This window comes from Drosophila mauritiana, chromosome 2L, assembly GCF_004382145.1.
Source record: "Drosophila mauritiana strain mau12 chromosome 2L, ASM438214v1, whole genome shotgun sequence".
Taxonomy (NCBI): Eukaryota; Metazoa; Arthropoda; class Insecta; order Diptera; family Drosophilidae; genus Drosophila; species Drosophila mauritiana.
In genome coordinates, this window is record NC_046667.1 from 4,422,535 (window position 1) to 4,446,640 (window position 24,106).

Below are 24,106 nucleotides of genomic sequence, written 5' to 3' on the forward strand. Positions count from 1 at the left end.
GGTCTTTTTGCTTGGGCGATTTTTCTGGTATACCTATGGGTTGACAGGCCAGTAGGGGATTACCCGTCAAATGGGGTGGACACACACACAAGGGACCGTGGTTCTGGACATGACAAATGGCACGAATGCCACAAGCTCCGGGACAAGGATCGCGACACCTGAGATTCAGACAGTATTTGTCGAGGGGACAGTCCGAGTTGGAGGTACACTCCGGTCGACAGCCTGGTGGCGTGCCAATGAAATTCGGCAGGCAGTAGCAAATCGCTTGCTCATGATAAGCTCTGCACTGGGAATTGGGTCCACAGGGAGTGGGCTGGCAGGGATTAATCGGAGCACGTTGTGGCACGATTGCTGGCAAGGTTGTAGGTGCTGGCGGTTGGGATTGAGGCTTGGGTTTTGGATCACATCTCACAAAGGCATCGCCCTGCATTCCTTCCGGACAAGAGCAGCTCGCCACATGGTTGTACACATGGCACAAGGCCTGTAGTCCACAAGTGCCTGGACACGGATCCTTGCACTTTTGTTGAATGCAAGCCTTATCCCTGGCGCAGTCTGTATTGAGAACACATTCTGGCCTACAGCCAACATAGGGATCTCCTCGATATTCAGGAATGCAGCTGCACTTTCCATTATTGCACACAGCGTTTGGTCCGCAAATGGATGGATAACATGGATCCTTCGCCTCAATCGGCTCACGTTGAATAGGAACTATAGGTGTACGTTGACAGGAAATAAATGGATTTCCGGTATAGCCCGTCTGGCAGTAACAATTAGGCACATGTTCATGCACACGGCACACGGCATTGTAAGCACAAGATCCTGGACAAGGATCTCGGCACTTTTCGTTAATGCAGGCCAAAGATGATGGACAGTCCGAATTAATTACGCATTCTGGTCGGCAATTCGGTGGAGTTCCTCTGTAATTGGGCAGGCAAACACAGGCAGCTACTCCAAAACGATTGTGACAATGAGAGAAGGGACCACACGGCGATGGATAGCACGGGTTGAACTCGAAATCTGGTTTGGCCACATCGTAATGGGGGCGACCTGGTGTTGGCTGTGGAACGGATGGAACATTAACCACACCGGGAATTGCTTGTGGCTTATGAGTATCGTGATAAACCTCTTGCACAGGATTTTGGGGTGTTGATGGTATAGGCTCCGGTATCGAGGGAACGTTGATGATGCCAGGCTTTGGAATTGGTGCTTGATAAGATGGCTCTGAAGGCAAATTAATCACTCCAGGAGTCGATGATGGAACAGGCTGGGGCACCGAGGGAATATTTATAATTCCAGATACTGGAGGCTTTGGCTGTACTGTTGGGTAACTGACATCCTGGTAAGATGGCTTTTGAGTTGGATACGTAGGTTGTGGCACAGATGGAATGTTGACAACTCCAGGAGTAGGCTGGGGTCTCTGGGTTTCATATTGAACATCCTGTATAGGATGCTGAGTGGTTGGAGTTGATGGTTGTTGTACCGACGGAATGTTTATAATTCCGGGCTGCTGAACCAAAGGTGGTGGCGTTGGTTGTTGCGGAATATTGATCACACCAGGAGTTGGCGATGGCAACGATTGAGGCACTGAAGGAATGTTAATAATTCCAGGTGCAGGAGGAGTTGGGAACGGTTGAGGCACTGAAGGAACATTAATAATTCCAGGTGAAGGAGGCTGTGGCGTTGGTTGCGGGATCGATGGAATGTTTACAATTCCTGGAGTTGGTACTGAGATCGGTGGTGATTCTTGCGAGGGAATATTTATCACTCCAGAAGTGGGTGTTGATACGGGTTGAGGCAGTGATGGAATATTTACTATTCCTGGTACAGGAGGACTTGGTTGTGGAGCTGGGTAAGTAACATCCTGAATCGGTGGATTACGATGTGGATATGTTGGTGGAGGCACTGATGGAATGTTATGAATGACTGGTCTTGGAGCTGGTATATGTAGAACTGGTGCCGGAACGTAGATCGGTTGCTGTGGCACTGGGTATACGGGTCTTGGTGGCGAAGGAATATTGATCACACCCGGTCTAGATGGCGGCGGCGGGTAGTACACGTCATATATAGCAGGCCGTTCCACAACCGGAGATTGATGCGTGGGATGCACGGGCTGCGCCACTGAAGGTATATTAACAACCCCTGGTTGAGGACCGGGAGTAGAATGTGCTGGTGATGGTACAAACACGGGACGTTGCGTGACTGGAGGCGGTGGTGGTGGCACCGATGGAATGTTAACTACTCCAGGTTGGTGTGGTATTGCAGATGGAGGTGTTGGATAGTGAACGTCGTAAACAGGTGCCTGTGGCGTAGGATAAGCAGGTTGTGGAACTGAAGGCACATTTATAACTGATGGCCCGGTGGTTGGTTTCGGTTGCTCCTGGGATGGTATATATATAGGAGGTTGAGGAGTCGGTGCCACTGGCGTTGGGTACGATGGTATGTTAAGAACGCCTGGCTGTTGAGGAACTGAAGGCGGCGATGGATAATTAAATTCGTGGACTGGTGGATTGGGTGCAGGATGCACCGGCTGCGGTGCTGAAGGAATGTTTACTACTCCAGGCCTTTGTGGAATAGGAGACGGTGTTGTTGCATAATTGACGTCATAAAAGGGAACCTGCGATGTTGGGTATTCTGGTTGCGTTACGGATGGAATATTAATTACTCCAGGCTTTGGAGCTGGTGACGGGCTTTCAGGGGACGGAATAAAAACGGGAGGATGTCGTTGTGGCGTTGTTGGATGCGGCGCAGACGGTATATTGATAACTCCCGGTTGAATTGGTTTCTGAGGTGATGGTGGCGTTGGATAGTTCACCGGCGGATTTGGAGCAGGATATGCTGGACTTGGCACCGATGGAATATTAACTACGACGGGTTGTTGGGGAATAGGACTTTGAGTAGTAGGATAGTTTGCATCATAAATGGGGCTTTGCGGCGTTGGATATCCAGGTTGTGAAACTGAAGGAATATTAATAACTCCAGGTTGCGATGTGGGTGATGGGTTCCCGGGCGATGTTACAAACACAGGTCTCTGAGATGTCGGAGGCAACGGTCGAGGTGCCGAAGGAATGTTCACGATTCCGGGGTGTTGGGAAACTGGCGTTGTTGGGTAGTTGACATGGTAAACAGGTTGTTGAGGTGATGGGTAAACTGGTTGTGGCACAGACGGTATATTCACAACTCCCGGTTTTTCGGGATTCGCCGGTTGCGGAGATGGATAGTTTACATTGTATTGTGGTGACTGGGGCGTAGGATATATCGGTTGAGGGGCAGAGGGAATATTTACTATTCCCGGTTGTTGTTGTTGCACGTACACCAGATCGGGTATAGCGACCGGATATGGAGGAGAAGGCGTGTCATATATTTGGGGTCGCACAGCTGTTAAAAGTGAAATATTGGCAATATTTATATTAACTGATTTTTGAACTCCATAAGAACTTGAATTAATATTCTTACGTTTTGGGGTTTCGTAGCACCGTGTGAATGGATCACCCGTATGCGAAGAAATGCAATAACATATGGGACTATGATAGTGCACGCGACACTCCGCATTAATACCACAAACTCCAGGACAAGGATCAACGCACTTGTGATGGACGCAAGCCTTATCATAAGAACACTCCGAGTTTAGAGTACACTCGGGTCGACAATTGGGTGGGGTTCCATAGAATTCGGGTAAACAGGAGCACACGGCCTCATTAAGCGACGGATGACACTGGGCATTGGGTCCACAAGGTGAGGGATCACAGGGGGTCAAGGGAGCTAAAAGGGTTGACGCAAACATATGATTTGGATTATCTAAGTTGGTGGCGGGTTTGTCATTGCATTTATGCTTACATTCTTGGACTATTGGAACAGGCGAGCAGTACGCCAAGGGATTTCCAGTGTACCCACTGAAACACCTGCACTGTGGCAAATGATCAAGGACATGACACTCGGCATTCAGGCCACAAGTTCCGGGACATGGATCGCGACATTTCTGTTGTACACAAGCTCTACTTGAGGGACAATCGGAGTTCAAAATACACTCGGGTCGGCAGGCTTCGTAGGGGTTGCCAAAATAGTCTGGCAGACAGACGCAGGAGACCACTCCTCTTCGCTGATTGCATTGCGCGTTTGCCCCACAAGGATTTGGTTCACAACCATTGATGAATGGTTCCTCGTACTGCAGCACTTGTATGGCTGTTGTGGGAGGTGTTGATGGAATCTCAGGACGTGTGGGGGGCAGACAGGAGTTGAACGGATTACCCACCAAACCAGGAGCACAAACGCAGTTTGGCTGGTGGTTGTACGTTCTACAAATGGCATTGTACCCGCACAGGCCGGGACATGGATCCTGGCACTTCCGATTAATACATGCCCTGTCACTGGGACACTCGCTGTTGGCAATGCATTCGGGTCGACAGTATGGCGGTACTCCCAGGTATTCCGTCAGACATCGGCAAACTGCGTTGCCTCCCTCATTACTGCATTGAGCATGAGGACCACAGGGAGATGGCAAACAGGGATCAATTGGTTGACGCTGAACTGGTGCGTAATCCGCCCTAATCAAGTGGCACTCGGAGTACGGACTACCGGTGTATCCAGCAGGGCAAACACACTGTGGACTGTGGCTAATTACATGACATTGAGCTAGGTGACCACAAGCACCGGGGCAGGGATCACGGCATTTCTGATTTACACAGGCCAAACTGGGTGGACACTCTGGATCGCTGACACATTCGGGTCGACATGCTGGTGGGCTGCCATAATAACCGGGACGACAAGTGCAAATGGCCTGCGAACCAACTTCCTGACACTCTCCATGGTGTCCACAAGGTGAAGGCTGGCAGGGATGTAGCTCCACGGGTGCTTGAAGAGGTGTCTGCTGGCACAGGACGAAAGGATTGCCTTGATAGCCAACCGGACACTGACACATGGCCACATGATTGTGTACCTGACATGTGGCTCCTGATCCGCACGTTCCGGGACACGGGTCCAAGCAACGATTACGGATGCAGGCCTTATCCCACGGACACTCAGTACTTAGTACGCACTCTGGGCGACAGCCCACATAGGGATCACCCTGGTACAGGGGCAGACAACTACAGACACCGTTAGAACACTGTGCATTGGGACCGCATGGTGAGGGCTGACAAGGATCATCCGCTACGACGGTAACTGGTGTTGGAGGAGGCGCGGGAGCAGGGTAACAGCGGTAGAAGGGATCTCCTACATAACCATCGAGGCATGAACAGCTAGGCACGTGATTGAGCACATCACAGCGCGCGTTTAGACCACAAGCTCCGGGGCAGGGATCCACGCACCTTTGATTGACACATGCTCTATGGCTGGGGCAATCTGAATTCTGTGTGCACTCGGGTCGGCAGTATGGTGGAGTACCATAGTAGGAGGTAAGACAAGAGCATACCGCTTGTTCGTACTCCACGCGACACTGAGCAAACTGACCACAGGGCGAGGGCACACAGGGGTCTCTATAGATTACTGGTGAGTCCCTAATCAGTTGGGGCGGAGGCAAGGGCTGGCAGCGCATGAAGGCATCACCTGTATAACCAGGATGACACGAGCAATAAGCTCTGTGCTGATGCGCTCGACAAATGGCATTCTGACCACAAGCACCCGCGCAAGGGTCGGTGCATCTTCTGCCCACGCAGGCTTTATCATTGGGACATTCGGGATTAGTGGTGCACTCGGGTCGACAAGCAGGTGGGGAACCATAGTAATCGGGTAGACAGCGGCACACTGCTTGACCCTGAGACTCTGTGCACTGTGAATTGGGACCACATGGCGAGGGTTGGCAGGGATTAAAGTGCACAACTTGGACGGCTAAGGGGGGACATAAGAGTGCAGATTGGGGATAAATTGGTTGGTTAGTGCAAGTGTTAAACGACGGACTGGATAAAGACTGCTTACGTTCTGCCTGGACCACATGGCAATGGCGATAGGGATCGCCACTATATCCAGGATAACAACTACAGCTGGGCACGTGATTGACTACTTGACATTGGGCATTGCGGGCACAACTTCCTGGGCAGGGATCTCGACAGTGTTGATTGAGGCAAGCCAAGTGGCTTGAGCAGTCCGAGTTAAGCACGCATTCGGGTCGACATCCTTCATACGGGTTACCGTAATATTCCGGTAGACACTGGCACGAAGCAACCTCTCCACGCTCTCTGCAGACCGCATTGCTTCCGCACGGGTTCTGGTAGCATGGATTGATTTGCTCTCGCTGAATGGGCGGCCGGGCATAGCATCCCGTGTAAGGGTCTCCAATATAGTCCGCAACGCAAATGCACGAAGGCACGTGGCTGACAACTTGGCAGGTGGCAGCGGTTCCACAAAGTCCAGAACAGGGATCCTTGCATTTTTGACCAATACAAGCCAGCTGAATCGGACACTCTGATGACGTTATGCACTCCGGTCGACAGTTGGGTGGTGTTCCTATGTAGTCCTTCAGGCACTTGCAAATGGCCTGTTCATTCTGATTTGTGCATTCTGCATTGGGTCCGCATGGCGATGGGTAGCATGGGTTGATCGGTTCCAGTTGGACTGGTGGTGGAGGCGGTAACCGATGGCACAGGAAGAAAGCATTGCCTGAGAAGCCTGCAGGACAACTACAGTGCGGCACATGTCGGATAACCTGGCATTGAGCGAACTGGCCGCAAGCTCCAGGACAAGGATCCCGGCACTGTTGGTTCAAGCATGCCAGATGTGGGGCACAGTCTGAGTTAATGGTGCACTCAGGACGACACTTCGGTGGAACACCAAAGAAGCCGGGTAGACAAGAGCAAACGGCTTGATCGATAACCTCTCGGCATTGGGCATTGTTTCCGCACGGCGATGGTTGACAAGGGTTTAAGGGCACCACGGGTGAAGCTAAACAAAACAGGGAGTTGTTAAATAAGGTCTCCACAGTTGGTATATTCTTAGTTTGGAACCTACATTGCACAAGGGTACACTGAACGAAAGCATTGCCCGTTGTTCCGGGTGGGCAATTACACGTGGGAATGTGATTGCGAACCTCGCAAACGGCTCCAATACCACACGCTCCGGGACAAGGATCGGTGCACTTGCTGCGCTGGCAGGCTTTGTCTCTGGCGCAGTCCGTGTTGAGGACACACTCAGGACGGCAGCCCACGTAGGGGTTGCCATCAAAGTCGGGCAGACACGAGCACTGGCCTCCAGAGCTGCAGATTGCGTTGGAGCCACAAGGTGAGGGATTGCAGGCATCGCGAAGGGGCGGAGTCGGCGGTGGAGGGGTTCGTTGACAGCTGACGAAGGGATTGCCCTCATAACCTGATGGACAACTACAGATCGGTGTGTGGTTTATGACACTGCATTGGGCCTGCAGGCCACATGAACCGGGACATGGATCGCGACACTTTTCACTGATACACGCCAAATGGGAGGCGCAGTCCGGGTTTATTGCGCACTCCGGCCTGCAATTTGGAGGTGCTCCGTAGTAGCCAGGAAGGCATGAGCATATAGCCTGGTTGCCTTGAGCACGGCACTGTCCAAAGGCTCCGCAGGGGGAGGGGACACAGGGATCGCGGGGGGTCTCTTTGGGGACATCGTGAGTAATTGCGGGTGCTGCGAAGGGTTTGAAGTTAGGAAAACTAAAGAAGGAATTCACCAAAAATGTAGTCTTACGAATCCGTTGGCAGCCACTAAGGGCATCACCCGTGAAACCAGGCAAGCAACTACAGTGAGGACTGTGATTTATGACCCGACACTGGGCACTATTGCCGCAGACACCGGGACAGGGATCGACACAGTGTTGTTGAACACAAGCCAGGGTCAAATCACATTCACTGGAGATGGTGCACTCGGGTCTACATGCAGGTGGGGATCCAATAAAGTCGGGCAGACACTTGCAAATTGCCTGGTTGTTCGATTCCCGACACTGAGAGTTTGGACCACAAGGTGACGGCTGACAAGGGCGGGAGGGAACTGGTTCAGGCAGGGCTGTCGGTATAAATACAGAATAAGCATCTGGTCCAATAATGTTTCTTTCCAGGGTTAGCTTACGATCACGCAGAACACTACAGTAAACGTAGGGATTTCCCTGATATCCCACATGGCAGTTGCATTGGGGCAAGTGTTCGCGCACTTGACATTCGGCGTTGGTACCACATGTTCCGGGACACGGATCGCGGCAATGCTGGTTGAGACAAGCCAAGTGGCTGGGGCAGTCCGAATTGAGAACGCACTCCGGTCGGCAGCCTTCATAGGGATTGCCATAGAATTCCGGAAGGCATTGACAGGCTCCGGCCCCATTTTTCTCAGAACAGAGTGCATTGGCTCCGCATGGACTGGGCACACATGGAGTTTGTGGCTCGGGAACATCACGCACCACTTGACAGCTTACGAATGGATTGCCGGTTTGTCCAGAAAGACAATTGCACATGGGTGAATGGTTAATCACATAACATTCAGCATTGGAGCCACAGACACCTGGACAGGGATCTCGGCACTTCTGATTGAGGCAAGCCAGATTCGTGGGGCAATCCGAGTTGGATACGCATTCGGGTCGGCAGTTGGGTGGTGTTCCGATAAAGCCACTTAGACAACTGCATTGAGCATTGCTTCCCTGGACACGACATACCGCATTAGCTCCACATGGCGATGGCTGACAAGGATCAATGGGCTCATGCTTAATCGGTGGCGGCGGTGGCCGGTGACAAGCCGCAAATGGATTTCCCGTAAAGGAACCAATGCAATGACAGTTCGGGCTGTGGTTTATGACCCGGCATTCGGCATTCAGGCCACAGACTCCGGGGCAAGGATCTCGGCAATGTCGTTGGAGGCAAGCCAGATGAAGTGGACACTCGGAATTACTAACGCACTCTGGCCGACATGAAGGTGGAACTCCGATGAAGTCCCGAAGACATGAGCACACTGCTTGTCCGTTGATATTGCGACACTGGGCATTTGGTCCACATGGCGAAGGCTGACAAGGGTCTATAACATCGCGTACCGGAGCTGGTGGCAAGGGTCGGCATTGGCTGAATGCATTTCCAGTCATTCCCGGTGGACAATGACACATGGCTATATGTCTGTGCACCTCACATATGGCATTGGATCCGCAAGTTCCTGGACATGGATCGATGCACTTGTTTCTCACGCACGCCTTGTTCCAGTCGCATTCTGTGCTCAACACACATTCCGGACGACATCCAACTAGTGGGTTGCCCACAAATTCAGGCAGACAAGTACATTGTCCCTGATTGCAAACAGCATTGGAGCCACAAGTGATCAGATCGCATGGATCAATTATTTGAGGTGAGTCCCGAACAATTGGAGGTGGAACATGACAGGATGTAAAGGCATTGCCAATAAATCCAGGAGCACACTGACACGTCGGATTGTGATTAACAACTGTGCACTGCGCATTGAATCCACAGGCTCCAGGACATGGATCGCGACAACGCTGTTGTTGGCAGGACAAATGAGATGGACAATCGGGGTTTATCGTACACTCGGGGCGACAGTTGGGCGGGGTGCCGAAATAGGAGGGCAGACAACTGCACGTGGCAGTGCCCTGGTTATCCCGACACTCTGCATACTGGCCACAAGGCGAAGGTACACAAGGATTGCGGTATACATCCAACTGCGGTGGTCTCGGGGCTGGAAGTTAAAGGAAGGACGGGTAAACTAAAGGTTGCGCGCATCCTAGAGGTAATATCTTACGTGGCAGGGGTAAGCAGCGGGAGAAGGCATCGCCTGTGAATCCTGCACGACAACTACAAATAGGAGCATGCTGGATAACACGGCAATCGGCATTTGAGCCACATACACCGGGGCAGGGATCACTACACTTTTGCCTAATGCACGCCTTGTTATGAGGACACTCTGCACTGGTCACGCACTCAGGTCGACAATTGGGTGGAGCACCGACGTACTCGGGGAGACATGAGCAGATGGCCTGCTCGTTGTTTTCACGGCACTGCGAGTTGGGGCCACACGGGGAGGGCTGGCAGGGATTGACATATTCTTTAAGGACAGCTAAAGGTATGAGAGAGGAATTGGTTACCATATGAACGCTGAGCAAACGAAACACACAACTCACGTTTCTCGGGAATTTGGCAATAGCGGTATGGGTCACCAACAAAGCCATTCTGACAATGACATGTTGGTAAGTGATTGATCACGCGACACAAAGCATTGAGGGCACAGACTCCTGGACAAGGATCGCGACACTTCTGCTGTTGACAAGCCTTGTTGGATGGACAGTCGTTATTCGTTACACACTCCGGCCGACATGTCTCGTATGGGTTTCCGTAGTATTCGGGAAGACATTGGCAAGATCCAACATGGCCCTCCTGGCGACATACAGCATTGGCTCCACAAGGATTAGGAGAGCATGGTTGAACGATCTCAGCCTGCTGAATCACTGGTACTTGGACACAGGAAGTGAATGGGTCCCCTGTAAAACCTGGTAGACAGTAGCACATGGCAGTATGACTAATTACGTGGCAATTGGCGTTGGAACCACAAGTTCCCGAGCAGGGATCGCGACATCTTTGGTTTAAACAGGCCTTGTCGAAGGAACATTCCGAATTGGTTATACACTCCGGGCGACAACTGGGCGGAGTTCCAATGTAATCCGGCAGACAACTGCACTGCGCCTGATCGCCTACGGATGTGCACTTGGCATATGGACCACATGGCGAGGGCTGGCACGGATTCTTTGGAATCACCTCATCGCGTCGCACGGGTTCCGGGAAGCATCCCAAGAATGGGTTTCCATTATGCTTTGGTGGACAACTGCAAATTGGTGCATGGTTCACAACGTGGCAAAGGGCATTAAAGCCACAAGTTCCTGGGCACGGATCTATACAATGCTGCCTCTGGCACGCCAGTCTAGGCAGGCAATCTGAGTTATGCGTACACTCCGGTCGGCAATTTGGTGGGGTTCCAATGAAATCCTCAATACAGGAACACACAGCGTTGTTGTTGAACACACGACAGCGACTGTTCGGACCGCAGGGCGATGGGTAACACGGATCTGGAGGTGCCAGCGAGACTGGCGGTGTTTCACATTGGATGAAGGCATTGCCTGTCATACGCTCTGGGCAACGGCACATGGCAATGTGGTTAATCACATCGCAGATGGCATTCGGTGCACACGTTCCCGGACACGGATCCACACACTTATGGCGAACACAAGCACGATTTCGCGGACAATCCGCATTTAACACACATTCCGGTCGACAGCCGGTATAAGGATCTCCTTGGTACTCGGGTATACACGAACATTGACCATTTTGGCACACTGCATTGGGCCCACAGGGGGAAGGATTGCAGGGATCATCGAGAGCAACGGGTTTGGCTAGGGTTAAGGGTAAGTTTATACTTTGACCAGTTACATGCGCACTTTTATATTCTTACGTGGTGGCTGGGGTTCAGGGTGACAGTTGGAGAACGGATCACCCACATAGCCCACTGGGCACTGACAACTGGGCACGTGATTACGCACATGGCAAATGGCGTTGTAGGCACAGGAGCCAGGACAGGGATCCGCGCATCGTTGATTGATGCAGGCCAAACTGGACAGGCACTCTGAGCTTTGAGTGCACTCGGGTCGACAATTGGGTGGAACACCAAAGTAGTTGGGTATGCAGGAGCAGATGGCTTGACCTTGGGATTGTCTACATTGAGCATTAGCTCCGCAGGGAGATGGTTGGCATAGATCGCGTGCGTAATCATGGACAATATGCGTAGGTGGAGCTGGACACATGTGGTAGATGATTAGAAATGAAGACTCAACCATCTCTATAAGGTTTTCCACCTTTGAACACTTACGGGGAATTGGGTAGCATCGGGTAAATGGGTCTCCTGTGTAACCCGCTTGACAAGAGCAGAGTGGAGCATGGTTCACAACCTGGCAATTGGTTGAGCTGCCGCAAGCACCAGGACAAGGATCCAGGCACTTGTGACGAACGCAGGCCTTGTCAAGATTACACTCAGAGGATACCGTACACTCCGGCCGACATCCCGGCGGAGTGCCCACAAATTCTGGCAAGCAAGAGCATGTGGCCACACCATTCTGTTCGCGGCACTGAGAGTTAGGCCCACAAGGAGAGGGTTGACAGGGGTTGACATATTCCCGAATGGCTGTAAAAGAGTATATGATGTGTAGAGGCATGTGTCGGGGCTTCAATAGTGAGGTGAGTGCTTACGTTTCTGTTCGATGTTACAATACCGATATGGGTCACCGACATAGCCACTGAGGCAGTTGCAAGTGGGCAGGTGATTGCGCACAAAGCATTCGGCATTTTGGCCGCAGCTTCCGGGACAGGGATCCCGGCATTTTTGATTGACACAGGCCAGCTGAGAGGAGCAATCAGAGTCAAGTATACATTCAGGACGACATCCTTCATAAGGATTGCCGAAGTACTCTGGTAGACACTGACACGATCCGACTCCATTCTGCTGACGACACTCGGCAAACGCGCCGCAGGGATTGGGGTTGCACGGTTGCACTATCTCAATCGATTCTCTTTGGATGTGTGGTGCACAGCGGACGAAGGGGTCGCCGCTGTAACCCGGCTGGCAGTAGCACATAGCACTGTGACTTATCACGCGGCAGACGGCATCAGTTCCGCAGAGACCCGGGCACGGATCCTTGCAGCGATTATTCGTGCAGACGTGCACCTGACTGCACTCGGAATTGGAGACGCATTCAGGTCGACAGTTGGGCGGAGTGCCAAAGAAATTGGACAGGCATGAGCAGGAGGGTGTTTCTCCTACGCGGCGACATTCGCTGTTTGGACCACAAGGTGAGGGTTGGCAAGGATCTTTGGGTGTGATATCCCGCTGTGGCTCAACTATAGGTGGCGCATTATATAAAAGATGTCCTCTTAAAATGGTTATTTTAACTTACTAATCATATGACATTGGACAATGGGATTTCCCGTATAGCCGGGTCTGCAACTACAGAAAGGACTGTGGTTGACTGTTCGGCACTCGGCGTATGCGCCACAAGCTCCAGGACAAGGATCGACGCAGCGCTGATTCTGGCACGCTAAGCTTGGGGAACAATCGTAGTTGGTGCTACACTCGGGTCGACACGAAGGAGGTACCCCAAAGTAGTTGGGAAGACAACTGCATACCGCTTGACCGTTCTGCTCCCGACATTCAGCATAGGAGCCGCATGGCGAGGGATTGCAAGGGTTACGGTATACATCAACTAAACAATGGGTAAGAAATGAGCTGGTATTCATGATATAAATGGAGTTAACCTACGCTGCACTGGAGTACATTGGACAAAAGCATTTCCGGTCATTCGATCGGGACAATGGCACATGGCAATGTGGTTGATCACATCGCAGATAGCATTGGTACCACAGGTTCCTGGACAAGGATCGGTACACTTCTGTTGTATACAGGCCAGATTTCGGGGACACTCCGAACTGAGAATACACTCGGGTCTGCAGGCCACATAGGGATCTCCCTGATAGTCGGCCACACATTTACACTCGCCCTGATTAGAACAGATGGCATTGCTGCCGCATGGACTGGGGTTGCACGGATCGCGGGGCTCTTCACGGGATGGTGGGGCTGCAAAAGGGTCCTGGTCTTAGTCCCAGATATGGAATTATACACTGAAAACTCTTACGTGGTGCCGGGTGGCAGGCCAGGAATGCATCGCCCACATAGCCGCGTAGGCAAACGCAACTAGGAACGTGACTGATCACACGGCACTCGGTCTGTTGACCACAAGCCCCAGGACAGGGATCACGGCAGCGTTCGCCAATGCAGGCCAAGTGGCTTGGGCACTCTGCATTGATGGTGCACTCGGGACGACAATGGGGCGGAGTACCGAAATAGTTTGGCAAACAAGAGCAAATCGCTTGGTTCTGTTGGTTCCTGCACGACGCATACAGGCCACATGGTGAGGGGAGACAGGGATCGCGATAGGGAGCTACATCCCTCAAGGGTGGCGGTGCAACTGGCATCGAGTAAAGGCGGTTAGGTTTGATCGTATACACACAAGACATTTTCTTTTTCTTACTTGTTGGTCGGGTTACGCAGCGCACGAAGGGATCGCCTGTCATGGCGGTGGGACACCTACAAATTGGACTGTGGTTGCGTACCTCGCAGATTGCTTGCTGGCCACAAACACCGGGACAAGGATCAACGCATTTTTGATTGATGCACGCCCTGTTGGGGGCGCACTCTGAGCTCGAGGTGCATTGTGGCCGGCAGTTGGGTGGGGCTCCCTCAAATTCGGAACGGCAGGAACATACTGCCTGTTCATTAACCTCGCGACAATTTGAGTTCGGGCCACAGGGAGACGGTTGACAGGGGTTCACATACTCATGGACAATAGCTAGTTATGGTTAGGAATACAATACAAAACAATTTTTGGAATTAGTAACTACATCCACTACTACGGCCATTAGTACGACTATGTGAATAATTGGAACTCGCTTACGTTCTGGCGGTTGGCTACAATAGCGGTACGGATCGCCAATGAATCCAGCGAAGCAGTTGCACATGGGTGTGTGGTTCACCACATTACACTCGGCATTCTGTCCACAGCTTCCGGGACAAGGATCACGGCACTTCTGCTGCTGACAAGCTCGGTTCGATGGGCAGTCCGAGTTCAAAACACACTCCGGTCGACAGCCTTCGTAGGGATTTCCGAAATAGTCTGTGAGACACTGGCAGGCTCCGGCTCCATTACGTTGTATGCACTCGGCATTGGCTCCGCAAGGTGAAGGCTGGCACGGATTAATAATCTCAACATCCTGCACAATGGGTTGACATTGTGTAAATGGATCTCCGGTCAAACCAGCATCACAAATGCACATTGCTGTGTGAGAGACGACGCGGCAAGTAGCACTTGAACCGCACAATCCAGGACAGGGATCGCGACACTTTTGATTGATGCACGCCAGGTTCGAGGGACACTCTGAATTGGCCACGCATTCGGGTTTGCAATACGGCGGGGAGCCGACAAAATCAGCAAGGCATGTACATGTTGGTGTCTCACCAACGGCGCGACATTCAGAGTTCGGCCCACAGGGTGACGGTCGGCACGGATCCTGTGGCACAATATCTTGACGTGGTGGCTCAATAATCTGCTGACAACCCACGAACGGATTGCCAGTGAACCTTGGCAAGCACGTACAGAAGGGGTTGTGGTTAACCACACTGCACTGGGCATTACGGCCACATGAGCCGGGACAGGGATCACTGCACTTTTGGTTAACACATGCTAGGTGTGACAAACACTCCGAGTTCGACGTGCACTCCGGTCGACAGAGTGGCGGGGTTCCGACATATCCTGGCACACAGGAGCAAACAGCTTGCTGGTTGACTTCGCGGCACTGAGAGTTGGGTCCACACGGAGATGGTTGGCAAGGCTGGACAAGGACAGGGGCTGGAAGGAAATCGTTGAGTTGGGTATCGTTGTGCTTTGAACACGGCCTTAAGGGGAAATATTTACGTGGTGTGGGTTTACACTGCACGAATGCATTGCCATTATATCCATCCGGACAAGTGCACATGGGTACGTGGTTAAGGACAGTACAAATGGCATTGGGGGCACAGGTACCGGGGCAAGGATCGAAGCACTTGTTCCGCGAACAGGCAAGCTCACGTGAGCAATCCGCGCTGGTGATGCACTCTGGTCGGCAACCGCTGTAGGGATCGCCATGGTATTCGGGAATGCAAGTACATACTCCATTATTGCACTGAGCGTTTGGACCACAGGGTGAGGGATTGCATGGATCATCAAGCTTAACGGCTGAGGAAGGAGGAATGGTTTGAGTCCATTTTACACTTTTCGGTTCGTACTGAGTCTTACGTGTTGGAGGCGGAGGTGGCAGGGGCTGACACTGACTAAATGGATCACCCGAGAATCCTGGTGGACAGGTGCAGCTAGGCGTGTGATTGATCACATTGCAAATGGCACCATAGCCGCAAGAGCCGAGGCAAGGGTCTCTACATTTCTCATTAATACACGCTTGGCTGCTAGGACATTCCGCGTTGATGCGACATTCCGGTCGGCAATTGGGAGGGGCTCCTATGTAGCCGACCAAACAAGAACAGGCGGGGGCATCTCCCTGGGATCGGCACTGGGAGTAGGGGCCGCAAGGAGTGGGCACACAAGGATCAACCGGCGTCTTTTGTACTGGTGTTGGTGGTACCGCTTTTGAAACATAAAAACAGTTAGGACTGGGACCCACGATTTGGAAATGACAGGACTTACGGGGCTTGGGGAAACAGCGGAAAAAGGCGTCGCCGGTGTAACCGGCACGACATGAGCAAATCGGACTGTGGTTCACCACTCGACAGATCGCTTGATCTCCACAAGTGTTTGGACAAGGGTCAACACATTTCTGGTTCACACAGGCCTTGTCCGCCGGGCACTCTGAAGATATCGTACACTCAGGACGACACACAGGCGGAGCTCCCACATATTCCGGAAGACACGAGCATATGGCTTGTTCATTCACTTCACGGCACTGAGAATTTGGACCACACGGCGATGGCTGGCAGGGATTGACATATTCCTTGACCGCTATAAGAGTAGGTAATCCGTGAAAGATTACAAAATTTGACGAAATCTGAACATTAGTCTTACGTTCTGGCGCACACGAGCGGTAAGGATCACCGGAATATCCTGATATACAGCTACAACTGGGTATATGATTCAGGACATTGCAGAGAGCATTCTGACCGCAGGTTCCTGGACAGGGATCCTGACATTTTTGCTGTTGACAAGCCTTGTTCGATGGGCAGTCCGAATTAAGAACGCACTCAGGGCGACATCCCTCGTAAGGATTTCCGAAGTAATCTGGGAGGCACTGGCATGAGCCGACATCTTGGCGGGAAGTACAGCGGGCATTGATTCCACAAGGACTGGGACTGCAAGGGTCTAGCTGGTCTAGTTCCTGAATTCTCTTTTCCTTACATAAAGTGAACGGATCACCTTCCATGCCTTCGGGGCAAATGCAGCTTGGCGTGTGCGAAAGGACACGGCATTCCGCAGATTGTCCACATAGTCCTGGGCAAGGATCGCGACACTTCTGCTGAATGCACGCCTGATTCGTGGGACACTCCGAGCTAGTCACGCACTCCGGCCTACAGTTAGGTGGAGCTCCAATGTACTCTGGCAGGCAAGTGCAAGAAGGTGATTCGTTAACTTCACGACATTGGGAATACGGTCCGCAGGGTGATGGCAGGCATGTTTGCCGCGGTGGTGGAACCGGAGGTTCGATGATCTGCTGGCAACTCACAAACGGATTACCCGTGTAGCGCTCTAAGCAGCGACAGAATGGACTGTGGTTAGTCACATGGCATTGGGCACCGCGACCACAGACGCCAGGACAGGGATCACTGCACTTCTGGTTGCGACACGCCAAGTTCAAGGGGCACTCCGAGTTTGTAGTGCATTCAGGTCGGCAGAATGGCGGACTTCCAATGAAGGACGTAATGCACGAGCAGATTGCTTGTTGATTAACAACGCGACACTGTGAGTTTGGTCCGCAGGGCGAGGGTTGGCACGGATTCTGTACGACGTCGAGCTCTGTAAGGTTGCCGAGTTTATGGTAACTGGGAATAGGGACTTTGGTCAAAATCTTCTTACTTGGAACTGGGCTGCACTGGATAAAGGCATTGCCTTGCATTCCCTCTAAACAGCGGCAGTTGGGTATATGGTTCAGAACCTCGCATATCGCATTGGTGCCACAAATACCGGGACAGGGATCAACACACTTGTGACGAACACACGCTCGACTACGGTCACAATCCGTGTGCAGAACGCACTCTGGACGACATCCCGTGTATGGGTCACCATGGTATTCGGGCAGGCAAGAGCAAACTCCATTGTTGCATTGTGTATTAGAGCCACATGGTGATGGGTTGCAAGGATCCTCCAGTGGCAGTGGGTCTCGAACTGATTTATTAAAATGTAAGTTATGATTTTTGAACTTCAGCCTTGGTGGATAATGCATCTTACTTTTCTCGGGTATTGGCTGGGCGTTGCAAACGCTGAATGGGTCACCTATATAACCAGCGAGACAACTGCAGATTGGCGTGTGGTTGATGACACTGCACTGAGTGTTTAGACCACAAGAGCCAGGACAGGGGTCTCTGCATTTTTGATTAATACAGGCCTGATGACTGGGACACTCGGCATTGATGGAACATTCCGGGCGGCAATTGGGCGGAGTACCCAAATACTGCGGAAGGCAAGAGCAGGATGGTGTGCCGTGAATTTCGCGGCACTGGGAATTTGCTCCGCAGGGTGAAGGAACACAAGGGTCAAGGGGTTCACGTTCGACAACTGGAGGCGGAGCTGAAATTGATTTTATTTTATGGTATCGAACGGACCTTTTATATTCGTGACTGGTTTCTTACGCGGCTGACGATAGCAACGGGTAAATGGATCACCAGTGAATCCACTTAGGCAAGTGCAAATGGGATTGTGGTTACGAACGCGACACTCGGCCTGCTGACCACAAACATTTGGACAAGGGTCCACACATTTGCGGTTCACACAAGCCTTGTCGGCGGCGCACTCCGAGCTACTGGTGCATTCCGGACGACAGGCAGGAGGACTGCCAATGAACTCTGGCAAGCAGGAACAAACTCCTTGCTCGTTTACTTCACGGCATTGCGAGTTTGGACCGCATGGAGACGGCTGACAAGGGTTCACATAGACGCGTTCAGCTGAAATAAGACCATCGATGGTAACGGTGTTCATACGCAGAAGAAAATCTATCTTACGCGGCTCATTGACTGTGATGCGGCATATGCTGTACGGGTCACCGGTGTATCCAACCAAACAATTACAGGTGGCCAAGTGATTGACCACTTGGCACTCGGCGTTTTGGCCGCAAGTGCCGGGACATGGGTCACGACATTTCTGGTTGACACATGCCTGATTCGAAGGGCAGTCAGAGTTCAGAACACACTCGGGACGACAGCCATCATACGGATTTCCGAAGTAATCAGGCAGACACTGGCAGGATCCTGCCCCACCACGTTCCTCGCACTTGGCATTGACGCCGCAGGGACTGGGGTTGCAGGGCTGCAGAACCTCAGGAGGACTATCTCTTATTGGACTACACTGACTAAACGGATCTCCGGTGAAGCCACCGTCACACAAGCACATGGCACTATGACTGAACACCCGACAAATGGCATTTTGACCACATAATCCTGGGCAGGGGTCCACACATTTCTGGTTGATGCAAGCCTGGTTTGTGGGGCACTCCGAATTGGATATACACTCGGGTCGGCAGTTCGGCGGTGCTCCCACAAATTCGGGCAGACATGAACAAGACGGCGAATCTCCAGATACACGACATTCGGAGTTGGGACCACAAGGAGAAGGCTGGCAGGGATTTTGAGGTCTTTCATCACGTATAACTGGAAGAACTTCATACTTGAGCATGGGCCGTATATAAAAACTATGATGTCTTACTTAGCTGCTGACAGCTCACGAAAGGATTTCCGGACATGCCAGTGGGGCAGCTGCAGAAGGGGCGGTGATTGACGACGTTGCACAGAGCATTAAAGCCACATGTACCAGGACACGGGTCGCGACACTTCATATTCTGGCAGTCCTGATCGGCAGGACAGTCAGAGTTGGTTACACATTCCGGCCGACATTGCGGCGGACTGCCCACGTAGTTAGCCAGACAGGAGCAGACAGCAGTTTGTTGCACCACGCGGCACTGGCTGTTCGGGCCACATGGCGACGGCTGGCAGGGATTTTGAATCTTGGCAGGCGGCACGGGTCGACACTCGAAAAAGGCATTGCCGGACATTTGCTCTGGACAACGGCAAATGGGGATATGGTTGTTGACCTCGCACAAGGCGTTTACCCCACAAGTTCCAGGACAGGGATCGATACACTTGTTGCGTACACAGGCCCGATCCCTTGGGCAATCGGTGTTAAGCACACATTCAGGACGACATGAGACGTATGGATCCCCTTGGTATTCAGGTATACAAGAGCATTGACCATTTCGGCACTGAGCGTTAGCTCCGCAAGGCGATGGATTGCAAGGATCGTCGGCAACTGGTGGCGCTGGGGCTAGAAAAGTAAAAATGATCGAAGGGGGTAAACAATCACCGGATCTGTAAGATCTGTCGAGACACCTACGCTCTGGAGGTTTGGGGTTGCAGTTGGTAAATGGATTTCCTATGTAACCATCGATGCAGGCGCACAGTGGCGTATGATTGATGACACTGCAAACAGCGTTTTGACCGCAGGCTCCTGGGCAGGGATCGCGACACTTTTGGTTGATACACGCCAGCTGACTGGGACACTCGGAGTTGATAGTGCACTCGGGACGACAATTTGGTGCCTGGCCAATGAAATTAGCCAGACAGGAACAGGCAGGCACACCATTGATATTACGGCACTCGGAGTTGGGACCACAGGGTGTTGGTATACAGGGATCCCTTAAAGGTTCGTCCTTGGTCTCAATAATTGGCGCTGTGGTACGGAAGGGCTTACTATGTTTCACCCCTGGGTAATAGAAGTTGGGCTTACGTGGAATAAGGAAACATCTAGTAAAGGCGTCGCCTGTATAGCCGCTAATGCAACTGCAAATGGGGCTGTGGTTTCGAACCCTACATATGGCATTATTTCCGCATGTATCTGCTGCACAAGGATCCACACATTTCTGATTAACACAGGCTCTATCAGCAGGACACTCCGAGGATATGGTACACTCGGGCCGGCAGGATGGTGGAGTTCCTACGAACAGGGGCAGGCAAGAGCAAACCGCCTGCTCATTCGAAACGCGGCACTGGGAGTTGGGGCCACAAGGAGTTGGCTGACATGGGTTTACATACTCGTTTTGTGGTGCTAAAATGGGGCGCTTGAGTAGGGGGAAAGTATTTGTGGTTGATTCCGGCTTACGTTCTGGAAGTCGATTACATTGACGGTATGGGTCACCCACATATCCGGTCAGGCAAGTACAGGTTGGCAAATGGTTCACCACTTGACAGTTGGCATTAAGTCCACATGTTCCTGGGCAGGGGTCCTGGCATCTCAGCTGTTGGCAAGCGCGGTTGGACGGACAGTCCGAGTCAAGCATGCACTCCGGGCGACAGCCTTCGTAAGGATCTCCAAAGTATTGTGGCAGGCACTGGCAGGATCCTACTCCGTTGCGATCGCGGCACACAGCATTCGGGCCACAAGGACTCGGGCTGCACGGAGTGCGGATTTCATTTTCATATGCGATCTCCGGTTTGCATTGCACGAACGGATCTCCGTTGAAGCCCTGCTGGCAAATACATTGCACGGCGTGGCTAACCACAAAGCACTCGGCATTAAGGCCACAGCGTCCTGGACATGGGTCGACACACTTCTGGTTCACACAGGTCAGTTGACTGGAACAGTCCGAGCTGGTCACACACTCAGGGCGGCAGTTTGGCGGGCGTCCAATATAGGTCTCCAGACAGGAACAGGCCGGGGCCTCACCAACTGGGCGACACTGGGAATAAGGTCCACAGGGAGATGGGCGACAGGGATCAACGGGCACAACATCACGAACGGGAGGTTCAACTGGGAAAGGTAACTCTTGTAAAGAAGACTCTTTTTCCGGCATAGTGGTCTTACTCTGGGGCTGGCAACGAATAAATGGATTACCCGTAAACCTCTCAGGACATGTGCAGAAGGGGCTATGGCTGACAACAGCGCAATTAGCACCCACTCCACATGTTCCGGGGCAGGGATCTCCACACCGTTGATTCAGGCAAGCTTGAGTGGGTGCACACTCCGAATTCGAGGTGCACTCGGGTCGGCAGGATGGCGGAGCTCCAATGAAGCTTGGCAGGCACGAACACACTGCTTGCTGATTAACCTCTCGGCACTGCGAGTTTGGACCACAAGGTGATGGTCGGCAGGGATTAGATACTGTAACTATGGGGGCAAGTGTTAGAGGAGCTTTTGAGGGAGGTAACAACATCGACGTACTCTGCACAGGAGAGCAGCGGATGAATGCGCTGCCAGCGGTGCGTTCGGGACATCTGCACATGGGTATGTGATTGATGACATCGCAAATGGCATTCTCGCCACAAGTTCCTGGACAAGGGTTTACGCACTTGCTGCTACGGCAAGCCTTGTCCCTGGGACAGTCTGAATTGAGAACGCACTCGGGACGGCAACCAGAGTAGGGATCGCCATGGAATTCGGCCAGACACGTGCAGGTTCCTGCGTTGCATTGGGCATTCGGCCCACAAGGTGATGGGTTGCAAGGATCCACATATTCGCCTAATAATTCAGTTTTTTTGTTTAGCTGCAACAACATGTTCGGATATTTTTCCAATTTCTTACTTTGTGTGGGCTCTGGCGGCGGCGCTGGACGACAACTGGAGAACGGATCACCCGTAAAGCCAGCGGGACAGACGCAAATTGGCGTGTGGTTAACAACACTACACTCGGCGGCATAGCCACAAGAACCGGGACAGGGATCTATACACTTCTCCCGTATGCAAGCGAGATTTGAGGGACACTCTGCACTGATTGTGCACTCGGGCCTACAGTTGGGCGGTGCCCCCAAGAAGTCTGGGAGACAGGTACAGGAAGGCACCCCTTGTACATTGCGGCATTGACTATTCAATCCGCAGGGCGATGGCAGGCATGGATCACGCTCAACTCGTTCGATCACAGGAGGCGGAGCTAGGTTGAATATAAGCATTTACAGGATGTTCGATGCGAAAAAGAATCAATCTCTTACGTGGCAGGGGATAACAACGGGTAAAGGAATCACCGGTAAAACCTTGACGACACTGACACAGAGGACTATGATTACGAACCCGGCACTCGGCATTGATGCCACAAGTGCCTGGACACGGATCCTGACAACGTTGACTGATGCAAGCCTTATCGGTGGGACACTCTGTGCTCAGCACACACTCCGGTCGGCAGTTGGGTGGCAGACCGATGTAGAGCTCCAGGCAGGAGCACACGGCCTGACCGTTCAGTTCGCGGCACTGGGAGTTGGGACCACAAGGTGAGGGGCGGCAGGGTTGAGATGGTTCGGTCACTCGGGCAGGGACTAGAAAGGGTCGAAGGTCAGGGACGAAAACAAGGTGCTTTCAAGTGGGTTATCTTACGCTGGGGTGGTTCCACGTGGCAGTAGCGGTACGGATCACCGGTGTATCCAACGCGGCATGTACAGGTGGGCAGATGGTTTGTGACACTGCAGTCCGCATTGCTGCCGCAGGTACCTGGGCAGGGATCGCGACACTTCTGCTGTTGGCAAGCCTTATTGGAGGCGCAGTCCGAGTGGCGTACGCACTCCGGACGACACGACTGATACGGGTCACCAAAGTGATCGGGCAGGCACTGGCAGGAACCGATGCCATTTCTTTCGCGGCACACAGCATTCGAGCCACAGGGATTGGGTTCGCAGGGAGTCACTTGCTCATTGACAATGCGTTCTATGGGCGGGTAAACGGATTAAATCCGAAAAGAGAGGGATAGAAATGTGGACAGATATTTTCATTAATTTGATCTTGAGTGAAACGGGTTTAGTAGAATACAACACACCTGGCGTTGGTTTTTTGTCAGCTGATTAATCCGATTGCAGTTGTGGTATTATTGTGGCAGATTAGAGTACAAGTACAAGTTAGGTGTTGGCATTAATCGCTCCAATCGAAGGATATTGCGGTTCAGGTGCAGCGGTTCGTAAACCGCACTATTTAGTTTTGTTAAACTCGGTGTGCTAAGTGCGTTGGCAGTGTTTTGTGAGTGCAATGTGCCAAGTGAATTGGGTTGGAGTTATGTTTTTGTGTCGTAAGTAAAACAAATGTTCTTTTGCGAGGTTATATCATTTCATTTATTGATCATTGTTAAACAATACGCTACAGTTTTGTTAAATCATTTTAATTAGCTAATTAATTGCTAGCGCGCTTTTTTTCTTTGGTCTACGACTAGTATTTGATTAATTTCTTTGGGGATCCTAAGGCAGAATTTTGGTTGGGGGTCAGGGTCAACAACAACAACAACGCAGTACTCAATTTCGGGTAGTGGGGTTAGGGTTTCCATTCAATTTGGTGTAGTAAGCGATTGGAGAGACATGGTCATTTGAGGTATCAGGGCCAAATATCAAATTAGGTAAAAGCATTT

General features: G+C 52.0%; 1 protein-coding gene across 5 annotated transcripts in view; it reads right to left on the minus strand.

The window, feature by feature from the left end:
- Positions 1-24,106, minus strand: part of LOC117150272 — a 94,211-nt gene that overhangs the window by 12,859 nt on the left and 57,246 nt on the right. For 2 of the 5 annotated variants that reach the window (XM_033317079.1, XM_033317078.1), the window contains exons 24-54: positions 23,092-23,418; positions 22,713-23,033; positions 22,310-22,654; positions 21,950-22,246; positions 21,593-21,895; positions 20,891-21,538; positions 20,519-20,836; positions 20,126-20,461; positions 19,442-20,056; positions 18,742-19,386; positions 18,373-18,684; positions 17,972-18,310; positions 17,600-17,908; positions 16,595-17,539; positions 16,220-16,531; positions 15,815-16,159; positions 15,455-15,754; positions 14,438-15,388; positions 14,015-14,332; positions 13,619-13,951; positions 13,246-13,560; positions 12,884-13,189; positions 12,180-12,827; positions 11,803-12,114; positions 11,389-11,727; positions 10,067-11,329; positions 9,688-10,002; positions 8,026-9,624; positions 7,648-7,962; positions 6,940-7,587; positions 5,911-6,873 (exon numbers count right to left, since the gene is read on the minus strand). The exons of 1 other annotated variant lie outside the window; for it this stretch is intronic. In XM_033317079.1, the coding sequence (XP_033172970.1) occupies positions 5,911-6,873; positions 6,940-7,587; positions 7,648-7,962; positions 8,026-9,624; positions 9,688-10,002; positions 10,067-11,329; positions 11,389-11,727; positions 11,803-12,114; positions 12,180-12,827; positions 12,884-13,189; positions 13,246-13,560; positions 13,619-13,951; positions 14,015-14,332; positions 14,438-15,388; positions 15,455-15,754; positions 15,815-16,159; positions 16,220-16,531; positions 16,595-17,539; positions 17,600-17,908; positions 17,972-18,310; positions 18,373-18,684; positions 18,742-19,386; positions 19,442-20,056; positions 20,126-20,461; positions 20,519-20,836; positions 20,891-21,538; positions 21,593-21,895; positions 21,950-22,246; positions 22,310-22,654; positions 22,713-23,033; positions 23,092-23,418 (15,642 nt within the window). Of the gene's footprint in view, positions 1-33; positions 3,376-3,453; positions 3,760-3,834; positions 5,824-5,910; positions 9,625-9,687; positions 10,003-10,066; positions 11,330-11,388; positions 12,115-12,179; positions 12,828-12,883; positions 13,190-13,245; positions 13,561-13,618; positions 14,333-14,437; positions 16,160-16,219; positions 16,532-16,594; positions 17,540-17,599; positions 18,311-18,372; positions 19,387-19,441; positions 20,462-20,518; positions 22,655-22,712; positions 23,034-23,091; positions 23,419-24,106 lie in introns of all 5 variants that reach the window. 2 more of the 5 variants (XM_033317081.1, XM_033317077.1) reach the window with 2 other exon arrangements.